The 25,268-nt window shown below is 45.0% G+C and overlaps 1 protein-coding gene across 13 annotated transcripts in view; it reads left to right on the top strand.

The window, feature by feature from the left end:
* ASAP1 (ArfGAP with SH3 domain, ankyrin repeat and PH domain 1) overlaps window positions 1-25,268 on the top strand; it is a 392,196-nt gene that overhangs the window by 21,528 nt on the left and 345,400 nt on the right. For 9 of the 13 annotated variants that reach the window (XM_054499217.2, XM_063669081.1, XM_063669086.1 and 6 more), the window contains one exon: window positions 20,981-21,066. In XM_054499217.2, the coding sequence (XP_054355192.1) occupies window positions 21,008-21,066 (59 nt within the window). In that variant the 5' untranslated portion in view covers window positions 20,981-21,007. Of the gene's footprint in view, window positions 1-2,162; window positions 2,260-20,980; window positions 21,067-25,268 lie in introns of those variants that run through there. The other 4 variants (XM_063669076.1, XM_063669083.1, XM_063669079.1 and 1 more) reach the window with 1 other exon arrangement.

The raw sequence follows: 25,268 nt of genomic DNA, 5'->3' as shown, positions 1-25,268 counted from the left end.
ACTGTGCTTATACATAGACTTGGATTCTAGACCTGACTTTGCCGTCAACTGTGACCTCAGGCTGCTTAACCTCTGAGGGCCTCAATTTCCTATTCTTTAAAGTGTTGGAGGTGAAGCAGATAGATATTTGAGGTTGTTTCCGGATCCATCTTTATCATTCCATGTTAAGAATAATAGAAGGCAGCAGTGGAGGAAACTGAGGCTTCAGCCTGCTTACTGGCTTGCTCCAAGTCCCAGAATTCACAAATGACAGTGGAGATTTGAACACAGAACTTGCTATGAACCCAGGACCAAGCCTCTTGCTCTTCCCCTGGCTCCTGTCCCCTTTATGGGAAATGAACCAAGATTTGTCAAGATGATCGTTAATCTCCAGGCCTACTTCAAGGAGTGTGAATTCCCTCCAAGAGGCTGACCCATGGGAGGGAGTTTTGGGAGCACAGGGAAGGAGGGGTATAGATTATTAGATTTCTAAGGACAATAGAATCTTGACAGAGACAGCTTAGGAGGAACCGTAAAGAAGCCGAGGCAAGTGAGAAGTACACTGTGTAAGAGACAAGCGCAGCCCAGGAAGCAGGAGCCAGGAAGCGTGGGTGATCCAAGCCTGGGAATTTACTTTTCTATCAAGGAATTAGAAAGTCAGGCCTCATCTGGAAAGGGCTAGATTAGATTAAATCAGTGTTTCTCTGTAGTCACAGTTTATATGCTCTTGGACCCTCACCGGGTGCCTGTGATGGTCTGGCTCCACAGTCCTCATCAGCTTCACCTCCACGCCCCCTTCTTCCCTTTCCTCCCCTTCCTCCACCTGCAGCTGTTGTTGAAGATGTGCCCATCCCCCTCAGGCCTCCACACTGTGGCTCAGGTTGGTCTCTGAAGGCCTGTAAGGTTTGTCTACATGATGAGCTCCTTATCCTGAGCTGGAATATTCCCCTCTTCCAGGAGGCCGTTCCTGACCAGGCTGATTCCCGGTAGAGTTGACCACCTTCTTGTTTGTGCCCACCCCCTCTACCTTGTACATTTCAGTGTCTGTTTTGTTCGTACCTCTGTCTGCCCCGCTATTTTGTGGCTTTCTGAGAGCAGACATTCTTATATTATGTTTATTTGGAACTCACAGGATTTCTCACATAGTAGGTATTCAGGTGAAGCCTTTTTTAGATGAATTAATGAAACCTTCTGTAATTCAATTCAGTAGACACATATTAAGGAGACTGGGATAGTGTATTAGTTAGTAATATAGTGATAATAGCTGCAATAACAAATAGTCCCCACGATGTTTATTGGCTGAAACACAAGAAATGTTTTTCCTTCTTCGTGTAAAAGCCCAAAATGTGTATTTCTAGTTTGGTGGGAGGCTCTCGTCCGTGTGGTGCCTCATAGACCTAGGCCTCTGCTACATTCTGTGGCCCTGCTGCCCCCTGGAGCTTTGTTGCTGTCAGCTTCCACTGGCAGAAGGGGGAAGGAGCTTGGAGAAAGCACACCCACTTCTTAAAAACCTTGGCCTGAAAAATGGCATGCAACATTTCTATCTCGTTCCTTGGCTAGAACTCTGACACATGGTCACACCCACCTGCAAGGGAGTCTGGGAAATGTAGTCTAGCCATGCACCCAGGAGGAAGAGAAAACAGTTTTGGTGAACTAGCAGTGCTGCCACAGATGGTGAGTGGGGCTCAACATCTTGTCCTCTGAGGCTTGGTTGAAGGGATGGGGAATGTTTGGCCTGGAGAAGCAAAAATCCTGATAAAGTGATATTTGTGACGAGGGCTATAATTTGCCAACCCCTAGTCTGGAGAGATCCAATGTCCCTCCCAACTCTAGACACTGTGATTTTTTTTTTTTTATTATGCACCCAGTGTATGCAGAACACTAAGACTGTTGCTGGTAGGAGGGGAGAAGAGAGGCAGAGGACAAGCAAGCTTGAAGTAATTTGCCCAAGGTCACACAGCTAGTAAGGCATGGAGCTGAGATTCGGGTCCAACAAGCTGGTGACAGAGCCTGCCTGCTTAGTGGCTACACTGTATGTTCCTCATTTGAGCCCAATACCCATTCTACCAAGTAGGTATTATTATTGCCAATGAGGGAAGACTCATAATTTTGTGTTAAGAGGAATGAATGAAGTAACTTTTTTTTTTTTTATTTTGAGTTGGAGTTTTGCTCTTTTTGCCCAGGCTGGAGTGCAATGGCGTGATCTTGGCTCACTGCAACCTCTGCCTCCCGAGTTCAAGTGATTCTCCTGCCTCAGCCTCCCAAGTAGTGGGATTACAGGTGCGTGCCACTATGCCTGGCTAATTTTTGTATTTTTAGTAGAGATGGGGTTTCCCCATGTTGGCCAGGCTGATCTCGAACTCCTGACCTCAGGTGATCCGTCTGCCTTGGCCTCCCACAGTGCTGGGATTACAGGTGTGAGCCACCACACCCGGCCGCAGTACTTCATTTATATTTATGGCTGAATAATTGCATTGTATGGCTCTGCCACACTTGGTTTATCCATTCCATTCCTTGGCTGATAGATTTTGGGTTGTTTCCACCTCCTGGCCGTGAATAGTGCTGCTATGAACATTCATTTGAATGTACATTTTCACTTCTTCTAGGTATATGGCTAGGAGTGGAGGTGCCGGGTCATCTGATAACCCATGTTTTGACTTTTCCAAAGCAGCTGAACCATTTTGCACTCCCACCAGCAATGTATGAGGGTTCCAGTTTCTCTACATCCTCGCCAAGACTTGCTATTGCTATTTTGTGTGTGTGTGTGTGTGTGTGTGTGTGTGTGTGTGTGTGTATTTCATTATGGCCAACCTAGTGGGTGTGAGGTTTTATCTTACTGTGGTTTTGATTTGCATTTCCCTAATGTCTAAAGCCTTTAAGCATCTTCTCACCTGTTTTTGGCCACATAAAGGGATCTTTAAGTAGGTGTAGGCAGGTTGGCTGGGCGCGGTGGCTCACACCTGTAATCTCAGCACTTTGCAGAGCAGAGATGGGAGGATTGCTTGAGACCAGGAGTTCGAGACCAGCCTGGTAAACATAGCAAGACCCCCACCCCCACCCCATCTCTATTTAAAAAAAAAAAAAAGAAGAAGAAGAAGGTGGTGGTGCAGGCAGGTATAGGGAAGCTCCAGGGATAGCAAAGCCCCGAGGCTCCTGTGTGTGCCTAGTTTTGAGGAGCAAGGAGGAAGAGTTACTGGAAGCTGGAGACAGTGAGGGCTGTGCAAAGGATCCCTGGCCAGAGCTGAAACTTGGATTGAGGCCAGCAGCCATTTCACAGTGACCCCTAGAGAGGGAGCCCCAGGGAAGAGATCGGATGCCTCAGCCTCCCTCTCCCTCCCTCATGTCTTCTGCTGGGGCTCCCTATTGCTAAAACCATCCTGTAGCAGAGGAGGAGCAAGCCCTTGCACTATCCCTGAGGTCAATTTGGGGTGCAGAGTAGGACGGAAAAGGGAGGACCAGTGGAGAGGGACTGGCACAGTGGCAGCACAGCTTCCTTTTCCTGTAGTTCTTTGGGCATCTCCCCAAGACTGGTAGTGAGATCGGCTGCAGCCATTTTTAGCTTCACATCTTTCTTATAACATCCAAAAGAAGGGAGAAAACACCATTTCAAAAACTTCTGGGCAAAAGAGAAAGAGCTTTCTCAGAAACCTCCAGCCTCATGTCTTATTGACCCCAGTTGGGTTACATATTCCTTCTAAACTAATTAATGCAGACGATGGGGATGGTTTTAAGCCAGTGAGGCCCACACCTGGGACTGTAGGCACATGTTCTTCATGGAAAGGGAGATCCCAGTTGAAATCAGGAATGAGGAGCGATGCTGGGCAGAAAACCCACAGTGCCGTGTCCTTGGGGAGTCCTTGGACCATCTGTTTGACTAAAGCCTGGGTTTTTTTCTGCTCCACCACGCACCTGCTGGGGTGAGACAATGCGTGCGGGACCCAGGCCTCCAGGAAGGGTCCCTGCCCTGGCTGCAGGGCCTGATGTGGCATGTTGGGCTCAGGCCTGCTGGACAGCACCATTTCCAGCTTCTGCCTTTTCCCAGGCCTCTTAGGGAGGGTCTCCTAAGCCTCTCATTCCCGTGGCCAATGTCGCTGAAGGGATGAACTGAAGCCCCTTCCACAGCAGTGATTCCAGGGATTGAGACTTCACTCCATCAGAGCCACAAGGGCAGAGTTCGACTAGGAGTTTAGGGAAGGAGATCTTTTTGTAGATTTTGCCACAAAAGAATAATTTTAAAAAAGAAACCACTCCTATGTTTTTTTGGCACCTATTGTATGATTCTATCCAAATAGGCAAAGCTATATAAACAGAGGTTATATTGTTATTTTTGCCGGGGGTGTGTAGAGGGTGGAATGGGGAGTGACTGCTTATGGGTTCGGGGTTTCATTTTGAGGTGATGAAGATGGATTGTGGTGATGGTTGCACAGTTCTGTGAATTATGCTAAAAACCATTGAATTGTATACTTTATTTTATTTATTTATTTATTTATTTTGAGACAGAGGTCACCCAGGCTGGAGTGCAGTGGCGCTATCTCAGCTCACTGCAACCTCCGCCTCCTGAGTTCAAGTGATCCTCCTGCCTCAGCCTCCCGAGTAGCTGGGATTACAGCCTCGCGCCACCACGCCCGGCTAATTTTTGTATTTTTAGTAGAGACGAGGTTTCACCATGTTGGTCAGGCTGGTCTCAAACTCCTGACCTCATGATCCACCCGCCTCGGTCTCCCAAAGTGCTGGGATTACAGGTGTGAGCCACCACGCTGGGCCTGAATTGTATACTTTAAATTGTGATGAATTGTGTGTGAATTATAAGTCAAGAAAGCTGTTGGAAGAAAAACATTAAAGAAAGATTTACGCTCCTATTCTCTTTTTTTTATTTAAGGCTGAAGTTGATTGCTACTTCATTATCTAATAAAAATTATGTTTTACACCATCTCCTTTCCTCTCCTCTCTCTTCTGTCCTTGTGGCCTTGGGGCAAGTTCTCCTCCCCTCCCTTGGTCTGTGGGTCTCCTATGGAGCTGACCCGCTCCCCGTGTCCATCTGGGCACAAAAGCAGTACCTGGCTAGTCTAGTGAGTGTTCCAGCCCCTGGCCACAGAAATTAGTTCAAGGATGGATGAACAGTCAGAGTCAATCCTGAGACTTTTATTAGAACCACCAACACAGCAATTCCTGCAGGGATTGCTGAATTGTGTCTGGATGTAAACCTGAAAGCCAGTGGCCCCTTTGGTGAAAGCCTGCCTGAAAATGCCATCCTTCCCCTGAACAGAAATGCAGAGCCAACAGATGAACACTAACCTCTCCCTGACCACATCCTCTGAGCCCTTGAATCTAGCCAGGCCTGAATTTCCATCCTTCCTGGACTTGTCAGTTTTGTCAGCCCATGCATTTCCCTCTCCTTTTTTTTTTTTTTTTTTCCCCTGAAGCCAGGACTTCAGGGTTTTCTGTCTCATGAAGCATGTCTAGGTATGGGTTCTGCAAACTCAGACCCTCCAGCCTGACCCCTTTTCACAACAATCTCTGGACCGTGAGAAGGGACTGCTCTTTCCGCCTGTATCACTTGTGTCAGAGCGAGCCAAGAAAACTGCTTCCACAGAGGAAACGGGCTGACAATGGAATGTCCCGACCCAGCACATGAAGTCCTTTCTTTGGAAGGGCCCCTGGAAGGGCATCTGGGAACCGCCCAGCATCCTCTCCATGGGCCCAGAGGGAACAGCCCTGCTGCTGCGGCACACATTCCATTGCATTTCTGTATGTGTGTATGTGTGCATGCAGTTGGACATGGGTTGTATATCTGTCTGTATGTGTGCAGTTGTACGTGGGTTGTTTTCTGTGTGTGTGCAGTTGTACATGGGTTGTATTTCTGTGTGCAGTTGTACGTGGGTTGCACTTCTGTGTGTATGTGTACAGTTGTACATGGGTTGCACTTTTGCATGTGTGTATGTGTGCATGCAGTTGTACATGGGTTGCATTTCTGTGTGTCCATATGTGTGTATGCAAATGTACACAGATGTGTGTACTGGGAGCTATGGCCTTTATTTCTTCCATTTGGCTATGTATTATCCCACTTGGGTCATAGTCATTCAAGATTTGATGTGTTTATAACAGAAGAGGGAAGGTTGCCCCATCAGCTCAGGCTGCCGTGATACCAGAATGGGAAGTCCGATGCTCTTTCCCACAGTGGTTGTGGGATGTGGGCATTATGATTTCTATTTTACCACTGTGGCATCAGAGTCTCCGAGGAGCCAATGGACTTTCCATTAGGTGGTAGCCTAAGCAGGTAGCTGAGCCAAATCTCCTGCCCCTTTTGGGGCACTAATGCATTCTGCCTCAGACTAGTTCCTTGTAGTTCTCTGTCATTGAGGGGAAATGGGGTTCGGAAAGGTGGGAAGCCTTGATTGATTTCTAAGAGAAATCTAGTTTATCTAGTTTATCTAGTTTACAGCAGCTCCCAGAAGATGACGGTCAGGATAACCTATTTTGGAGATAGTTGCAAAGCGAGTGACTTGCAGGACATCCATGGCTCTGATTAGATGTTGTTGACTGGTCGGCAGCTGGGAACTGACTCTGATGGGAAATGACCGTGTGTGCCCAGAAAGTCTTGGCATGAGGGTGTTTGTTTAGGCATTCATTAATTAATTCATTCAACAAACATTTACTAGGCCAGGCACTGTGCTAGCTGCAGTGTCTTGTTTCCCTGAAGTTTTCTCTGGAGAGGAGGAAGAGACGGAGTGTGGGGTTGCTTTGCTGACAATGTTCTTTTGCCTGCTTGGGGATTTTTCAAGGGCCTTCCATTCTAATGGGCGCCCTGAAATCAGTGGCTTGTCCTCTGGAGTCGGCGACACAGTGGGGCGGGGAGTGGCGTCGGGCCTGTGGTGAGTCAGCTGCATCCAGGCTTAGCATCCTGTCCAGGTGTGGCCCACTGCGCCTGGGAGACAAACAGCTGTTGAAATAGAAAATATTTAAAAGCTCATTAAAAAGAGAGTCTAGACTCTGGGGAAACTTCATTTTGAAAAGGAGTCTTGTGGATATTGGCTGATCCTCCTAAGTTTACAGGCAGTAAAATTTCTAAGAAATGGAGATGGATTTTCAGAAAGATGTTTGAGGACTGGAACAGTGGTGTTCCCTGGTCACAGGACTTTGTCAGGGTTGGCTGAAATGTAATCTGTTGTAGGACTTCCAGTGGAAGGGCCAGTTTTAGGTCGCATGAATATTTTCCTATAGTATTTTTTTTTTTGAGATGGAGTTTTGCTCTTGTTGCCCAGGCTGGAGTGTGATCTTGGCTCACTGCAACCTCCGCCTCCTGGGTTCAAGCGATTCTCCTGCCTAAGCCTCCCGAGTAGGTGGGATTACAGGCACCCACCACCATGCCCGGCTAATTTTTGTATTTTTTGTAGAAATGGGGTTTCACCATGTTGGCCAGGCTGGTCTTGAACTCCTGACCTCAGGTGATCCACCAGCCTCGGCCTCCCAAAGTGCTGGGATTACAGGCGTGAGCCACCACACCTGGTTGTTTTGTTTTGTCTTGTTTTGTTTTTTTAAGAGACAGGGTCTTGCTGTCTTGCTGTGTTGCCCAGGCTGGAGTGCAGTGGCAGCCATAGGTCATTGTAGCCTCAATCTCCAGGGCTCAAGTGATCCTCCTGCTTCAGCCTCCAGAGTAGCTGAGACTATAGGTGTACACCACCATACCCCACTAGTTTTTAAATTTTTTTAGAGATAAAGTCTCACTATATTGCCTAGGCTGGTCTTGAACTCCTGGCTTCAAGCTATCCTTCTGCCTCAGCCTGAATTTCTCTATAGTTTAAAAGGCATCCCCAGTTTCCCATTTTGACAATGCATATATAAGTCTTCCTGATGCTTCCCTTATTTGTTTTTATCTAATTCTGTTAATGTATTCATCAACAGATAATTTATTTAGCACCTGCTGTGCACTAGGCATTTTAAGAGTTATGGAAGTGTGCCGGGCACGGTGGCTCACGCCTGTAATCCCAGAACTTTGGGAGGCCAAGATGGGGGGATCGCCTGAGGTCAGGAGTTCGTGACCAGCCTGACCAATATGGTGAAACCCTGTCTCTACTAAAAATACAAAAATTAGCTGGGCTGTGGTGGCGTATGCCCATAATCCTGGCTACTTAGGAGGCTGAGGCAGGAAAATTGCTTGAACCCAGGAGGTGAGGTTGCAGTGGACCAAGATCTTGCCACTGCACTCCTACCTGGGCAACAGAGGAAGACCCTGTCTCCAAAAAAAAAAAAAAAAAAAGAGTTATAGAAGTGAACAAACAATAGTCCCACCCTCATAAATAAGACATTCTGATGTATATCAAGAAAGAAAAAATTTCATTGTTAAATAGATCATGTACTTTGGCTGATACATTTGCAATATTTTGAGGCTAGAGGGCCGAATAATTGGCCAAGAGAAGCATCAGTTATGTGTGTATTTCTGGATGGAATCACAAGGCCTGATTCACAGCAGGCACCGGAGTTTAATATTATTATGCCAGTTTTACAGATGAGAAAACTGAGGTTCACAGAGGTAAGGTGGCTTGCCCAAGGCTGGTAGAGGGAAGAGCCAGGACTCTCAAACTCTTGCCCCTTGATTCTGAAACCCTGACTTTTTCCTTCTGCTTCTCTGCACCTTTCAGATCAAGAACCTTCCAAATGCAAATCTGCCTATTTGTATGGGTGGTAACAAGGTTTTAGATGGAAGCACAGACTTAATGACTTGAAACAACACACATTTATTGTCTTAAAATTCTGGAAGTATCGTCATTGTGCCTTGGACATGGCAGATGGGTCAGCAAACATGCGTCCAATGAAAGGTCTTTCTAAGACTGTGCCTTTGAACTTACTGTTCTGTCCATTCAGAATTCCCTCTTTCTACCTTTCTGTCTGGTGTCCTCCTGTTTATCCTCAAAACCAGAAGCTGCTACTATGTCCCCCATGAAGCCACCCCATGAAGCCACTCCCTATCCAGTCCTCTGCATTATTTTCTCTACTTTATAGCAACTTCTATTCTTGCAGGTACCAGCAATCATCGATTCACCTGTCTGCCTTACAGCAGAGGAAAGTGCCCCACTTGGGTGGGCTCCTCATAGGCAACTGTTGGAGTGTCACATAAATGAATGAATGAACGAATGAATGAATCTGGCAAAATAGAAGATGCAGTCAAATATATATTTCATATTTTTACAACATAATCGGCACTCATTAGATGTTATCTGTGGACTGACAAGTGAGGAACTGATCTCCTTTTTTTAATTAAAAATGCAGATATATAGGGATTCTGTGAGATTTCAGAGCTGCAGATAGATGGTAGTGGGCTGCTGTGTGGGGTGAGACTCTATGCAGGCACAGATATGCTTTGATGGATTTTTGGAGAGGTCTGAAGGAGATGATTCAGGCTCCTCATTTTTCAAACTTACAGTCTTCCAAGGCCTGATCTGGGCTTTATCTTGATGAGATTTGAACATTTCTTAGATATACTTTATTTCCTTTGATTCTGAGATGTCTTTGATTTCAAGATGCATTATTGATATCATAGCAGTGTTGAGAGAGAAAATAGTTCTGCCACGTTATATTTTATTGATAGGAGACACGTCCTGTTTCAGAAATGCTAAAATGTGAAAATGTGGTCATCATAAAATGGAGGAAATAAGGTAATTACAAAGAGTGTGGTCAAGTGGGGTTGATGTTAATTGGCCCTTCTCCTAAGTGTTAGGAATGAGCTCGAGCGAGGCTGGTCTTGTTAGTGTGTTAAAGATCTTTTTTTAGTTCTAAAACTAGAAGGGAAATACATGCAGCAGAGACCTCTCCTGAGGCTGGCCCTGCTCTGAAAGGCTGGTGAGATTTAAAGGAAAGATAAGTCTTTGTAATCAGACAGATCTAGGTTCCATTTATTAGCTGTAAAAACTCTGGCAAGATACTCATCCTGTATTTGCCTCAGTTTCCTTCTCTGTAAAATCAAACAGCAATACCTGTCGCCTAGGTTTGTTATGAAGGTTAAAGAAGTTATTGCTTGTGTAGTTAGTGTCAGATACACGTAATAACTATGCAATATATGCTAGCTTTGTTATTTTTAAAAATTGTGGCTGGGCACGGTGGCTCACGCCTGTAATCCTCACACTTTGGGAGGCCGAGGTGGGTGGATCACCTAAGGTCAGGAGTTTGAGACCAGCCTGGCCAACATGTGAAACCTCATCTCTATTAAAAATACAAAAATTAGCCGGGTGTAGTGGCATGTGCCTGTAATCCCAGCTACTCAGGAGGCTGAGGCAGGAGAATCACTTGAACCCAGGACGTGGAGGTTGCAGTGAGCCAGGATCACACCACTGCACTCTAGCCTGGGTGACAAAGCAAGACTCCATTTCAAAAAAAAAAAGAAATTGTTATGTATTCTGCTAGACTCATATTAGGTCATTCTTGCATTGTCATAAAGAAATATTGGAGACTGGGTAATTTATAAAGAAAAGAGGTTTAATTGGCTCATGGCTCTGCAGGCTGTACAGGAAGCATGATGCTGGCATCTGCTCGGCTTCTAGGGAGCCTCAAAAAACTTACAATCATGGTAGAAGGTGAAGGGGGAACAGGCACGTCACATGGCCCAAGCAGGAGCAAGAGAGAGAGCAAGGCACCACACAGTTTTAAACGACACATCTCACGGAAAGTCACTCACTCACTGTGGCAAGGACAGCAACAAGGGGATGGTGCTAATCATTAATGAGAAATCTACCTCCATGATCCAGTTACCTCCCACCAGGCCCCACCTCCAATACTGGGGATTAGAATTCAGTATGAAATTTGCACTGAGACACAGATCCAAACTCTGTCAGACCTGTTGTTATTTATTCCATTAAAATTGTTATTTATTCTGTAAGGGCTGTTGTTTCCTCTGTAAAGTGGGATGACATTCCTAGCTGTACCTCTCACTGCTGTGGGCTGGGTGAAGACTCAGTGTGATTGAAAGGGGCTATGTAGCCGATACCCATACAGGGCCTGCGTGGTACCTGGTGAGCACTGGGCAATGGGGGCTTCCTGCGAGGGAGTAAACCCCTTTCCATGCAGACCCCTTTCCATCCTGGTTCCGTTTTCTTTGGACAAGGTGGAGGCTGGGACACTGGGGTGCTGCTCCTGGAAGGTGACTTCCAGGCCTTGGTTGTATTCTCTCTGTCACTGGGACAGTGGTCAGTGGACACCAACAGGATTTCCAGCCACATGAAACATGCCTATGATGCTGGCCTTGCTGGGAAGCCACTGAGTCAGGCCCCTGGGCTGCAGATGTCATTTCTAGTTTTGGGCTATCATAATACTGGCAGTTGTTCATTGTACACCTGCTTTATGCTGGCATTTCTACACTTATACAACTTCCTTTTTTTCCTCCTAACAACACTCTGTTAAAAGTATCATCATCCCTGTCTTAGGGTGGTTTCCCCAAGAAGCCAACACTGAGAAAATATTGGAGCATGCATAGTTTCTTTGGGAGGTGATCCAAGGAAACACAGGTGGAGGAATGAGGAAGGGAGACAGAGAAGAGAAGGAGCCAATGAAGAGCATGTTATCAGGCAGGCAACTAGGGTTTCATTCCTCTGGGGACCTCTCAGGTTGTCAGAACCAAGGGGCAAGGAGCTGGGATATTGTTTCCTGATTTCCACTCATCCTTGTCTGAAGGCCACAGCTAGAAGCATTCATTTCCTGGCACTCCGAGCCTGTGCCTTGGTGGCTGAGAGCAAGCTCTTGGGGCAGAGTGGCAGGTGTTGCTTGCAGTAAGATGCACCTGGCCTGTAGTGACCTGTGAGAGTCAAGGCATTGTGTGTGGGCATCATCATAGTCTGAAGAAATCTCCATTTTTCAGAAGAAGACACAGGGCTGGGCTCAGTGGCTCATGCCTGTAATCCCAGCAATTTGGGGGCCCAAGGCGGGTAGATCACCTGAGGTCAAGAGTTCGAGACCAGCCCGGCCAACATAGCGAAACCCCATCTCTACTCAAAATACGAAAATTAGCTGGACATGGTGGTGTGTGCCTGTAATCCCAGCTACTTGGGAGGCTGAGGCAGGAGAATTGCTTGAACCCGGGGGACAGAGGTTGCAGTGAGCGGAGATTACGTCGCTGCACTCCAGCCTGGGCGACAGAGCAAGACTCTGTCTCAAAAAACAGAAAAAGAAGATGACACAGGTTCCCAGAAGTGATTTTTCATCACTCAAGATCAGCCAGAAATTAGGTGGGAGAGCCCGTGTTGGAATGTGTCTTTCTGTTCCAAGGGCTTTCCTCTTTGCTGTGCTTGGGAAATTCCCCCAGCCCTGGGCTGCAGCATGAGGGAGCAGCTGCCCAGATGGCTCTGCGCTCAGCATACTCTCTGAGAGTGAATTCAAGATTGTTTGAAATGACCTTGAAGATGTGATCACACAATGGGCAGCACAACAGACCCTAGGCTCCCTTGGATTTCACATTCCACACTTGCGCTTCTTCCCAGGGGAACCCTGAAGAAAATGTGTAATTTGTGGTGGCCCAGACTGGGTTGAGCCTGCTCCTGCTGGCATGAGGAGTGGATTGCATGGCTAGTGAGTGAGCCTAGCCTGCCTCCGAGTATAGAATAAACTTGAGAACTTTCAAGTTTATTTCGTTGTTCTCTTCTTGGGGTCCCGAGGCTGTTTATCTGGCATTCACTTATTTTAAGAGTCACAAAATTCTTAGGATGTAACTTTTTAAAATGCTGAGGATTTATTAATCACTTATAGTAGGTAGGTCCTATGGTACCAGTACGTGCCCTTTTTCTTGTTGTCGGTGAGGTTTTTTGATGAAGGTCTTATTCCTTAAGCAGAGACCATGTCTAGTTTGCTAACCAATACTTCCTTGATATTTAGCTTAATATTTTTTTTCAGTATATTAGTGGATGAATAGATGCATTTTCCCAGCAGATAATTCTCACTGTGGGAAGCTGTAGCCAGTGGAAAATAGCATGCAGTAGGCACTTAAGAGATGTTTGGAAGGCAGGTCCTATGACATTGTGTTCACACTCAGATGGTATCACTGACAACCATTCATCCTGTCTGTTTCTATACCTGTCCCTGCCCCACCAGACTGTGAGTTCTCTATGGGCAATGACCTTGTGTTACTCAACTCACCCTCCTCACTGTCAGGCCCAGTGCATGCAATATACTCAGAGTAGGCTATAAGACATGCAGTCACAGTTGTCATGAGTGTATAATCCAGCAAGACGGTGGTTCTGGTCTTTTGGGTTGTGGGTCCTTCACAGTGACCTCTTCTTTGGAGAGGAAAGACCCAAACCATCTTTGATTGTTATCATTTGAATCAACAAATGAGGCAGGCGGTTGGGGGCAGAGCCAAAGCTAAGGTCCAGCAGCCTCGGCATTGTCAGGGAGAATACCTCAGCCCTTCTTGGCTTTCTTCTTGGGGTGGGCTTCTGCAGGGTCTCCTCTGTATCTCTCTGAACCATAGCCTATTGGATTATCCTGGGAAGACCGAGTTAGCAGAAGGGCCCATCTTAAACACATACATGCTGGCCAGGGAGAAGAGGGATTAGGAAAAATAGCAGGAGTCCAAAGTTACCTGGCCTGAGGTTACAGATGCCTAAATCAGGGCTGATCAGGGTTGATAGGGAGGCAGGACTTGTTGCTTGCCAGCAGATATGGAAACTGAAAGACCTAGCTATTAGTACAGAATCCCCATGACGAATTCAAATGGTCTCAGCATTTGCATTCAAGAATCACCACAGGAGAGGAGTTTTTTGGTTTTTTTTGTTTTTGTTTTTTTTTTTTGAGACACAGTCTTACTCTGTCACCCAGGCTGGAGTGCAGTGGCGCAATCTCGGCTCACTGTAACCTCCGCCTACTGGGTTCAAGCTATTTTCCTGCCCCAGCCTCCTGAGTAGCTGGGACTACAGGCGCCTGCCACCATGCCTGGCTAATTTTTGTATTTTTAGTAGAGATGGGGTTTCACCATGTTGGCCAGGCTGGTGTCGAACTCCTGACCTCAGGTAATCTACCTGCCTTGGCCTCCCAAAGTGCTGGGATTACAAGCATGAGCCACCACATCCAGCTAGGAGAGGAGATTTGACTTACCTTTTTGAACAATCAGGAAATGATACCAAATGGGGTGTGTTTGGTCATGATCCATAGTGCTTTGCTTAGCACAGCAGATAAAGTTCTGAGCTTTGAAATCAAGCTCTTGAGTTCTGAATCTGCCACCACTAACCAGCTGTATGACTTGGGAAATGTTATATAACTTTGGTGAGCCTCAGTTTCCTTATCTAAAATTCAGACAATCACAATTCCTTGCAAAGTTCCTTGTAGGATTTAATGAATGTGCCTAGGATGGGGTCTGATATGTAAAAGGGTCAGAATTTATAGGATATATGTAAGGGGATATTTATTATAGGGAATTGGCTCACCCTTATAATAAGTGGAATTGATTATGGAGGCTGATCTGCCATCTGGAAGCTGGACAACCAGGAAAGCCAGTGGTGTAATTCAGTCCTAGCCTGAAGGTCTAAAAACCAGGGGAACTGATAGTGTAAATCCCAGTCTATGTTTGAAGTTCTGAGAAGCAGGAGCACCAATGTCCAGAAAAGAACATGCATGTCCCAGGTCAAGCAGAGGGCAAACTCACCCTTCCTGCTACTTTCTGTTCTATTAATATTATGCTTTCAATGGATTGGATGATGCCCACTCACATTGGAAAGGGTACTCTTCCTTACTCAGTCTCCTGATTCAAATGCTAATCTCTTGCAGAACACCCTCACAGATACAACCAGAAATACTGTTTTACCAGCTATCTGGGCATCCTTTAGCCCAGTCAAGTTGACACATAAAACAACAATAAGGGGTTGCTGTGGTTATTAGCAGTGCTGTAAGAGTTCACAAGTGGATAGATTGCTGGGCTGGGAAAGTTTGAGAGAGCTTCCTGGAAGAGGTGGAATTTCAACTGGGACTAGACAAGTTGGGCTTCTGATCGCTTAAGAGGAATAGTATCACAAAAATATATTTGGTCTATTTTCTTTAGGTCCCTGATTTTCTAAGTACAGCTTCCACAGAACAGGAAAGAATTACATCAGTAAATAGGAAAAGTGCTTGGTGTGATATTATAGGGAAAAAATTGTCCAAGCTGTAGCCAGCTGCAGATGACTCAAGAGTTTATAACATCCTCTATAAAAGGATACAAATCCCAACATTCGTGGAGTCACTTCTGTTGAATAAAAAACACCTATTTGAGGAATGGCAATAAAGAAGGGTTTATGTACCAAGTGATTTATGTCCCCGATTCCTGCATGGCATCAGGAATTACTGTCCTGACTAACAAACTGTAAGTCGTAGAACAGAATTTCAGTGGAAAAGCAGAAACGTGGGTGGTAACAAATCTGATGCTTGATGGTAATGAATTCTGGTTCACTTTAGCAGGCAGGTGCTTTAAATCTTTCTGTCGCTGGTGGCAGCGGGAAATGAGAGGTTGTACAGAAGACCGTGGGGGTTGACAGACGTTGTTCGCTCACTCCTTCGACAGATATTTATTGAGCATCTATGTACAGATGCTGCCGCTCCCCTGCTCATACCTTTGAGTGCTCCCCGGAAGGCACTGCAGACAGTGCTTGTTCACACAGAGGGCTTCCTGCATCTCAGCCTGAGACTATGCCCTGGTTGTGTCTGGGCAGTGAGGGATGCAAGGTGGCAAGTAAATGCCCCAGATTCCTTTCCCTTCGGCGGGGCAATTCTGAGGTGTGCTCTCCACAGTCTCTCAGAAGGTCCCCTAGTGGGATTGAGCCTGAGATGCCCAAGCAATAACCTTGGACAAGTTCCTCAATGTCTGAGTTTCAGCTTCTTCTAGGATAGGTATGGGGATTAAATGAGGCAGTAATATCACTACCACCACAACTAGCTCCCATGCATTCATCAGTTACGGGGGAGCCAACCATTTTTTGCTTAATGCTTTAATCACGTTCTCTTATTAATTCTTGCTATGACTGCATGAGGTAGGTACTTTCCTTATGGTTACTAGCTGTGCTGTAAGAGTTCAGAAATAGACAGATTGTTGCGCTGGGAAAATTGGAGAAAGCTTCCTAGAAGAGGTGGAATTTCGGCTCGGACTAGACAAGTTGGGCTTCAGATAGCTTAAGGGGAACAGCATCATAAAAATAAGTTTGGTCTATTTTCTTTTTCTTTTAAGTCCCTAATTTTCTAAATACAGCTTCCACAGAACAGGAAATCCAATTTTAAAGATGAGAGAACTAGGCCAGGCACAGTGGCTCATGCCTGTAACCCTAGCACTTTGGGAGGCCAAGGCAGGGGGATCACCTGAGGTCAGGAGTTTGAGATCATCCTGGCCAACATGGTGAAACCCTGTCCCTACTAAAAATACAAAAAATTAACTGGGCATGGTGGCACATGCCTGTAATCCCAGCTACTTGGGAGGCTGAGGCAGGAGAATCGCTTGAACCTGGGAGACGGAGGTTGCAGTGAGCAGAGATCGCGCCACTGCACTCCAGCACTCCAGCCTGGGTGACACAGCGAGACTCTGTCTCAAAAAAAAAAGAAAAAGAAAAAAAAAAGAGAGAACTAAAGTATGAAACGATAAATAACTCATCAAAGATTCATAATCTGGATTCTAACCCAGATGTGTTTGTTCTAGGGGCCAACTTTTAATAAGTCATACTGTTAGAGTACAGGATCTGGCAAGGAAGCTGTCATCATCATTATCATCATCATCAACCAGTGCCCGGTACATAGTGGGTGACCCATATTTATGGAATTTAAAAAATAATGAATGAATGAATGCATGAATGAATATTAGTCCTTAAAGATCATGAACTTTCTTTTGTTTTGTTCTTTGCTCTGTCTTTAGGCAGCAGGAGCAGTCCCTGGCAAAGGGTATTTCCCTGCTTCTAAGAAAATTATGGTAATTGAAATGTATTCTTTGTTTCACCCTTAACAACAACAACAACAAAAAGACGAGTCCCAGAAATGAAATGGCCTTAATATAGCAATAGTATTTATCTTCAGGTATTGGGATAATAATTGATTTTAATTTTATGCCTTAATATTTTTTCTGATGAACCTGGATGACTTTCTTAACTGGAAAGAAATAATCTCTGTTTGAATAAAAAATCATTCTTAGAGCATCAGATGGGTCTCCAAGTGCCGTGGGTGAGGTACGGACATAGACGTAGCTGCTAACCTACTTCGAATGAGTTCAGAGTCAAGGCAGCAGAATGTGAACTGACTTTGGTGTCACACCTCACACAGCTCTTTCACACTGCATCTCTCTGAAGGTTCACGATGGTCTAGTGACGTAGGCCAGGCTGGGATTAGTGGCCTCATTTCATAAACCTGAAGGCTAAGGAGGCTCACTGACAAGGGTGAAGCTCTCCATAGGGGTGGAGTTGGGACTGGAACTTTTGATGTTAGGCCCAGTGGCCTTCCCCCCGACCCCAGCAGCCTCTCATGAAGACCCACTGAAGGAATGGGACAAGAGTGGAGGTAGGTTGGTGCATCACAGACTCATGGGACAGCATCTGCAAGACCCTTTTATAATTTATGCAGAGGAAGCCTGGCTTGGAGTTTTTTAGACCACCCGGGTCGGGATCTTAGTTCTGCCACACACTGTCTTGGACACATTATTTCATATCTTGTGAGTTATGATTTTTTCATCTATAAATATGGCCCAGTATCTCCCTTGCAGGATTGTTGTGTGGGTCCAGTTGGCACCAAGGAGGTGGGAATTCTGCAAGAATAGCTGTCAGTGGTGATCATACTTGTGCTGTCTATGTGCATGGCTTTATTGATATTCGGTGTTCATAAATTAATATTCCCATGTGAATTAGGCAGTTTTTGCTGAGTAGCAAAAACCTCAGGATTTCAGAGGCTTGTTTGACAGCAGATATATATCTTCATGCTCAAGGATCTATGGTGTGGTTTGGCTGATCTAGTTGCATGGCTGGTTCATGCCGGACTTGTGGTTGATTGAGATCTGCTCCACATGTCTTTGATCTGAGTTCAGACTAAAAGGCAGCAACAGACAGCGGCTATGGAGACATATTCCTTTTGTGGTGCATCATAAGAGGGCAAGAGGAATAGACTTGGGAACAGCACACTGTCACTTCTAGCCACATTCCATTGGCTACAGCAAGTCAGTGATCCAGTCCAAAATCCAGTGAGACAGGGAAGTAAACACCATTCACTCTAGTGGGAAGTACTACAAAGTCCCATGACAAAGGGCAGAAATGTGTAGTTCACAGTCATGTTGGAAGTGAACTGGGAAGACACATGCAGTCTACCATACTAACTCAGCTGCTCCACTTGAGTGAAGCAAGGAAAGCAAAAGAATAATAAACTGAGGAGCAGGCTGGGAGAGGCGTTGACTAGGTATGCAAGTAACAGATACTTATTTTTCATAAGCATGTGCTTAGTAAAGTTGGGTTCTGGAGGTCAACATTATAGGAAGATCATGATCTTTGATTCTGAAGGATAGCATATGCTTATCCTTATGCCAGTACCACACTGTCCTGATTTCTTCAGCTTTGTAGGTTTCAAAGTCAGGAAATAGAAGTAAGTCCAACATTGTTCTTCATTTTCAAGTTTGTTTTGGCTCTCCTGAGTCCATTGTATTTCCATATGCATTTTAAGATAAGCTTGTCAGTTCCCCCATCTAATTTAAATTTGTGATTCAGTGCTCAGGAAGATTCAATTGCTATTGGCATCTAAGTTTGAAGGAAGTGGTTTGATCATTTATCCAACAAATATGTATTAATATTGTTGTGCCGGGCATTGTAGAGTTGGTGCTGCAACGTACACCAATAAACAAATCCAAACACAATCTTTGTATCTACATGGTTTATAATTGAAGAATATTAGCAGATATTAATCAATCTTCACATTCAAACATAATTAAAACTTGAGATAAATTCCATGATCTAATCTGAAGGTGCAGAGTTTCTCTGAGAGTATAGTATTTAAGGAAGTACAGGAGTTACCTAGGCACTGAAGATGAGAGAGGAAGCCTTCCAGACGAGAGAACAGCATGGGCAAAGGACCTGTGGTGGAACAACTGCAGCATGTTCCAGGATCTAAGAAAATGTCCTATGGGTCGGGCACGGAGGCTCACACCTGTAATCCCAGCACTTTGGGAGGCCAAAGTGGGCGGATCACCTGAGGTCAGGAGTTCAAGACCAGCCTGCTCGACATGGCGAAACCCTGTCTCTACTAAAAATGCAAAAAATTAGCTGGGCATGGTGCCGGGCACCTGTAATCCCAGCTACTTGGGAGGCTGAGGGAGGAGAATCGCTTGAATCTGGGAGGCGGAGGTTGCAACGAGCCAAGATCGCAGCACTGCATTCCAGCCTGGGCGACGAGTGAAACTGTCTCACAAAAAAAAAAAAAAAAAAAAAAAAAAAAAAAGAAAGAAAGAAAGAAAAAGAAAAAGAAAATGTCCTATGGCTACAGCATTGTGCCTGGTAGACAGGATAAGGTCAGAGAGGTGAACAAGAGTCAGAACATGTTCAGTGATTTGGATTTTTATTCTAAAGCACTGAGAAGCTATTGAGGGATGTTAAGCTAGTGGTGGAGAGTTGAGGGATGACACAATCAAATTCGTGTTTTCAAAACTGTATTCTTCATATCACTCAATTGTTAAGTGTCAGTCTTATTTGGATGTGGGTTTTTTTTTTTTTAAAAAAAAACACTTGTTATAAACACCATTTTTGACATTTATGAGACTATTAGGAATTTGAACATTGTGTGAATATTTAATGATATCAAGGAATTATTGCTATCTTTTTAAGGTATGGTCGTGGTTTTACAGTGATATATTTTTTCCAAAGACCTTATCTTAGAAATCCATGCGGTAATATTTATGACTGAAATGGTAAGATGTCTGGAAATTTCCTCAAAATAATAATGCACGGGCAGGAAGGATGAGGGTTTGGATGTGGTGGGTATGATTATCGGTTAATGTGATTAGACTGGCTGGTGGGTTCAGGGGGTGTATGCTACACTTCTCTGTTTTTATGTCTGTACACAATTCCCTGTAATAAAAGATTAAAAAGAAAAAAACCCACAAAAGATTATTCTGCTTTCAGCATGGAAGACTAGATTTCAGAGGGAGAAATGGTGATGAGGGGAGATCAGTTAGGAGGCAGCTGCAGTGGCCCAGGTAGGAATGATGGAGGCTTGGTCCAGAGCTGGACCAGTGGAGGTGGGGAGAGATAAGTGGAGAGATCTTTAGGAAATAAAGTAGACATGAATTGGGGATGGATTGGATATGGGGGTGAGGGAGATGGTGGAACCGAGATGTCTCTCGGTTTTTCACCCTGGATATAGATGCCACACTGAGCTAGGAATCACTGGATAAAAACCAAGGAGGTCCCTTGGCTCAATTTATTTTTATATCCCCACCTCTGTTTCCCTCTATTCTGCAAATATTGAAGCTGTTCCCTTATGTAACATCTTTTATCCCAGACTTCCTGTGCTCTGTGCACTCAGCAATTAATTAAGCTTTGGTATGCATGAATTAATTAAAATCCTCTCCCAGGTTCAGAGGGGCTGTCCTGAAATATGTATATTCTTCTATATGTGCCTTCTTCCTGGAGCTGGTTTCCTTTGCCAGGTGAACACTTTTGCTTTCTCGTGGGCACACAGCTGCAGGTGTCTGTCTGTCTGTCTGTTGCATCCATCAGCACACTTTAATTTGACATTTAGGAGCCTAGGTCTGGAGAAGTTAATGACTTGTAAATTGCTCTCCAACGTAGAGCTAGAAATAGAATGCGGGAAGGATTCCTGAGCACTTACTTGCACAGAGATTCAATGATGGAGGTATCAGCCCCACCATAGGAAGCTGAAATAGTAGTTTCCTTCATATTTCTGGACAGCCACTCTGTGGTACAAGAACATGCCTGACAAAGGTGCAGCCTCCATATGAAATCCCATGTTGGTCTGAGACAATGTCTTCTGCCCAGTTTCACCGGATGACTCTTGTCCCCTTTTTGTCCTGCCCCCTATCCAGGTCATTTTCTGATGTGACGGCTGAGACATGAGATCTTCAGCCTCCAGGCTCTCCAGTTTTTCGTCGAGAGATTCACTATGGAATCGGTGAGTGATCTGTAGCCCATCCTGTCCAGAAAACCCGGCCTGGGAGATACAGTGGGATTCTTCTTGGGAGTTGAAATGCAAAATTTTATCAGACACAAGCACTGGAATCTAACGGAGACTGTGGGCACGATTGTTATTGGAGAACAGATCTCTAGCACTTGTACAGGTGTAGACTGTCTACTGTGTTTTCTGTCACGTTATCCATTGCCTTTATTTATAAGGAAAGTTGTCTGGGTGGTGGTGCCTACAAGAAGTAAAGAGTAGCAACAACAGTGACACCATCAACACTATAAGGTGCTATAGGAGTCCACTGTGTTTTAGGTTCTTTAAAAACATTTCAGGCTGGACATGGTGGCTCATGTCTGTAATCCCAGCACTTTGGGAGGCTGAGGTGAGTGGATCATTTGAGGTCAGGAGCTCGAAACCAGCCTGACCAACATGGTGAAACCTTGTCTCTACTAAAGTACAAAAATTAGCTGGACGTGATAGCATGTGACTGTAATCTCAGCTACTTGGGAGGCTGAGGCAGGAGAATTGCTTGAACCCAGGAGGCGAAGGTTGCAGTGAGCCAAGATTGCACCATTGCACTCCAGCCTGGGCAACAGAGTGAGACTCCTTCTCAAAAATAAAAATTAAAAGTACAATAAAATAAAATTTCATTTACTCCACCCAACAATCCTGCCAAGTAAGAATTTCTACATTCGGTTGAGTGCAGTGGCTCATGCCTGTAATGCCAGCACTTTGGGAGGCTGAGGCAGGAGGATCACCTCAGGTTAGGAGTTCGAGACCAGCCTGGCCAACATGGTGAAACCCCATCTCTACTAAAAATACAAAAAATTAGCCAGGCGTGGTGGCAGGCGCCTGTAATCCCAGCTACTCGGGAGGCTGAGGAGGGAGAATCACTTGAACCCTGGAAGCGGAGGTTGCAGTGGGCCGAGATCGCACTGTTGCACTCCAGCCTGGGGGTCAAGAAAGAGACTTCGTCTCAAAAAAAAAAAAGAATTTCTACATTCATTTTACGGATAAAGAACTTGCCCAGCTAGATGTAAGTCAATTTTCCCTTACCGCAGGACCCTTGTATTTTTTTTTTTTTTTTTGGAGACGGAGTCTCGCTCTGTTGCTCAGGCTGGAGCTCAGTGGCGCTATCTCGGCTCACTGCAAGCTCCGCCTCCCAGGTTCACGCCATTCTCCTGCCTCAGCCTCCCGAGTAGCTGGGACTACAGGCGCCTGCCACCACGCCCAGCTAATTTTTTTGTATTTTTTTTAGTAGAGATGGGGTTTCACCGGTTAGCCAGGATGGTCTTGATCTCCTGACCTCATGATATGCCCGCCTCGGCCTCCCAAAGTGCTGGGATTACAGGCGTCAGCCACTACGCCCACCTGGCCTTTTTTTTTTTTTCCTATGCCACGTTACCTCTTGGGAGAGGTAGAGATATGATTTATTCCATTTTGCAGCTGGGAATACTGAGGCCTGGCGTAGGGACACATGATGAAGAGTCTATGGAGTCTGGCCTCAGTGGATGAAAGTTTGTGTTAGAGGATGATAAAAATTAGACTGGACAGGAAGGACCATGAAAAGCTAGGCCGGGAAAACTTGTAGAGTCTGAGAATCTTAAAAAGCTGGCAGACTGACTGGCACAGGGTTGACCTGTTGGGGCCAGGGTTTCTAAGAAGTCCACGTGGTGGAAAGTGTGTGGGTGCTAGAAGGGGTTGTTGAATCCTGGCCCTGGCACTGACTTGCTGTGTGATCTCTCACAAGACACCGGCTTTCGGCCAGGCGCGATGGCTCATGCCTGTAATCCCAGCACTTTGGGAGGCCTAGGTGGGCGGATCACCTGAGGTTGGGAGTTCGAGACCAGCCTAACCAACATGGAGAAACTCCATCTCTACTGAAAATACCAAATTAGCTGGGCATGGTGGCGCATGCCTGTAATCCCAGCTACTTGGGAGGCTGAGGCAGGAGAATCTCTTGAACCCGCGAGGCGGAGGTTGTGGTGAGCCGAGATCGCGCCATTGTACTCCAGCCTGGGCAACAAGAGCGAAACTCTGTCTCAAAAAAAAAAAAAAAAGACTGACCTTCTCTGTTTCTTCTGTTTTCTTATCCATGAAAAAGGGGTAATATTTATGTTTCAGATTTTTTTTGTGTAGTTTAGAAAAAATGTAAAGTGTTTTACATAAAGTAGGCACATAGGGCATTGTAATTACTTCAATTTTTAGGTTGAAAATAGTTTTTAAAGGATGATTAGATAAGCAAATGTGTCCTGAATGGGTGGATGAAGTGAGAGGCTGGAGGCAGAGAGGCCAACCTGAGAGGCTTTTGATATGATCGAGACATGATACTGCCTTCCAGGGTAAATGAAGCTTTACTTTTATTTTCAAAATTTTTCTATTATAGGATTACCCAAAGTCATGTTTATTTTGTTTTTTTCTTTTTTTAAGTCAAGAGTCCAGCACAAAATGGCATTCATTTTGCAGGTATCTTTTTAGATGATATTAATTATAATTGCAATAACTCAGTGCATTATTAGAATTAGGTTTTGCTGACAATGACATAAAATCTAAAAGAACATTGGCTTAGAGAAGTGTCTCTCTTACCTAAAAGTTCAGGTACAAGTAACACAGATTTTCTGCAGCAATCTATGAGAGATCTGGGCTTTTTCTCTAGTTTGTTTGCCATATGAGCCTCTATTCCCAAGGTCACCTCATGGCCCCATTTTAGCTGCTTCTGCTCTAGCCATCACATCTAATAGCAGGAGAAAGGAACGAGACGGAGAAAGGCACGTCCCATCCTTTAAGGATGTTTCCTGGAAGTTGCACCTCCTGCTCCTACTTATATTCTAGTGGCCAGAATTTAGTTCTCTGGCTACATTTTGCGGCAAAGAAGGCTGGGAAGTGTAATCTTTATTCTGCAAGACTGTGTGCTTACCAAATTGAGAGTTGTTATTATGGAAGAAGAGAGCAGATATTGGAGGACAAATCTTTTCCTCCACGCTACTTGTTCTTGAAAGATTCTGCTGACAGGATAGGCTCTGCAGCCAGCCTGCTGGAGTTTGCATTCTGGATCCATGGTTTCGTAGTTCTGTGACCTTGTTGAAAAGCTACTTAACTTCTCTGTGCCTCGGCTTCTTCCTGTTCTTTCCTATTTTATAGACGTACAAGGGTTGTTTTGAGCACTAGTTGAGTTAAGGTAAAGCACTTGGAACAGTGCCTGGTACATGGTAAGTGCTATATAAGTTTTAGCTATTATGACTACTACTATTGCTAGTAGTATCTCTCTAGTACTTCTACTACTACTGCTACTGCCACTTCTGATATGACTACTGCTACGTCTGTTACCATTATTACTATTCATACTTTTACCATGACTGCTGCTTCTACTAATATTACCACTGCTTCTACTGTCACTTCTGCTGCTGCTACTACTGTTGTGACTACTTCTACTTCTCTTCTGCTATTATTACTACTATACCATTATTATTTTTAAATTGTATACTTATAGCATAGTAAGTATTATTTTTCCCAATAGAAGATAAGAGTCAGAGAGGATAGTAACTTGTCAGATGCTATTCATGGTCTACCCTTGGGTGGGTACGGGATAGCGACTTGAAGGGAGCATAAGGCAGGTTTCTGCGGTTCTGCTAATGTGCTGTTTCCTGATCTGGGTGATGTTTCATTAGTGTAAAAGTTCCTTGCATAACACACTTATGACATAGATGATTTTGTGTATGTATCTTATATGTCAATAAAAACATGTCATGTAGCTGGAAAGTGGTAGAGCATGAGTGAAACCTACACTCGCCTGATTCCAAAGCCTGTGCTCTTAGCTGTAACACAAGGCCAGCACCTTTAGTCCTCTGATTGATTCATTCATTCATTCATTCATCTGACTTGTAATGATAACTGCTTATTACTTATGTGCCAGGAACCTGGCTAGGATGCAAAGGTGCATGCTGTAGACATGACCCTGCCCTCATGGGGCTTCTTATCTAGAGGAAAAGGAAAGAGGTAAATACCATTCAGATTAGCAGCCACCAGGTTAGTTCAGTATGGGATGCCCTGGGGTTAGGTTCAGTATGGGATGCCCTGGGGCCACAGAAGGGGCATGGAAGCTATCCCAGCCCCACAGGCTCATCTGCTGAAATAACACAGATGTGCCTCTCAACCAACTCCTTTGATGAGGGAAAAGTTCCCACATCAGTGGG

This window comes from Pongo pygmaeus, chromosome 7 (assembly GCF_028885625.2).
Source record: "Pongo pygmaeus isolate AG05252 chromosome 7, NHGRI_mPonPyg2-v2.0_pri, whole genome shotgun sequence".
Lineage (NCBI taxonomy): Eukaryota > Metazoa > Chordata > Mammalia > Primates > Hominidae > Pongo > Pongo pygmaeus.
This window is presented reverse-complemented; position numbering and strand designations above follow the sequence as displayed.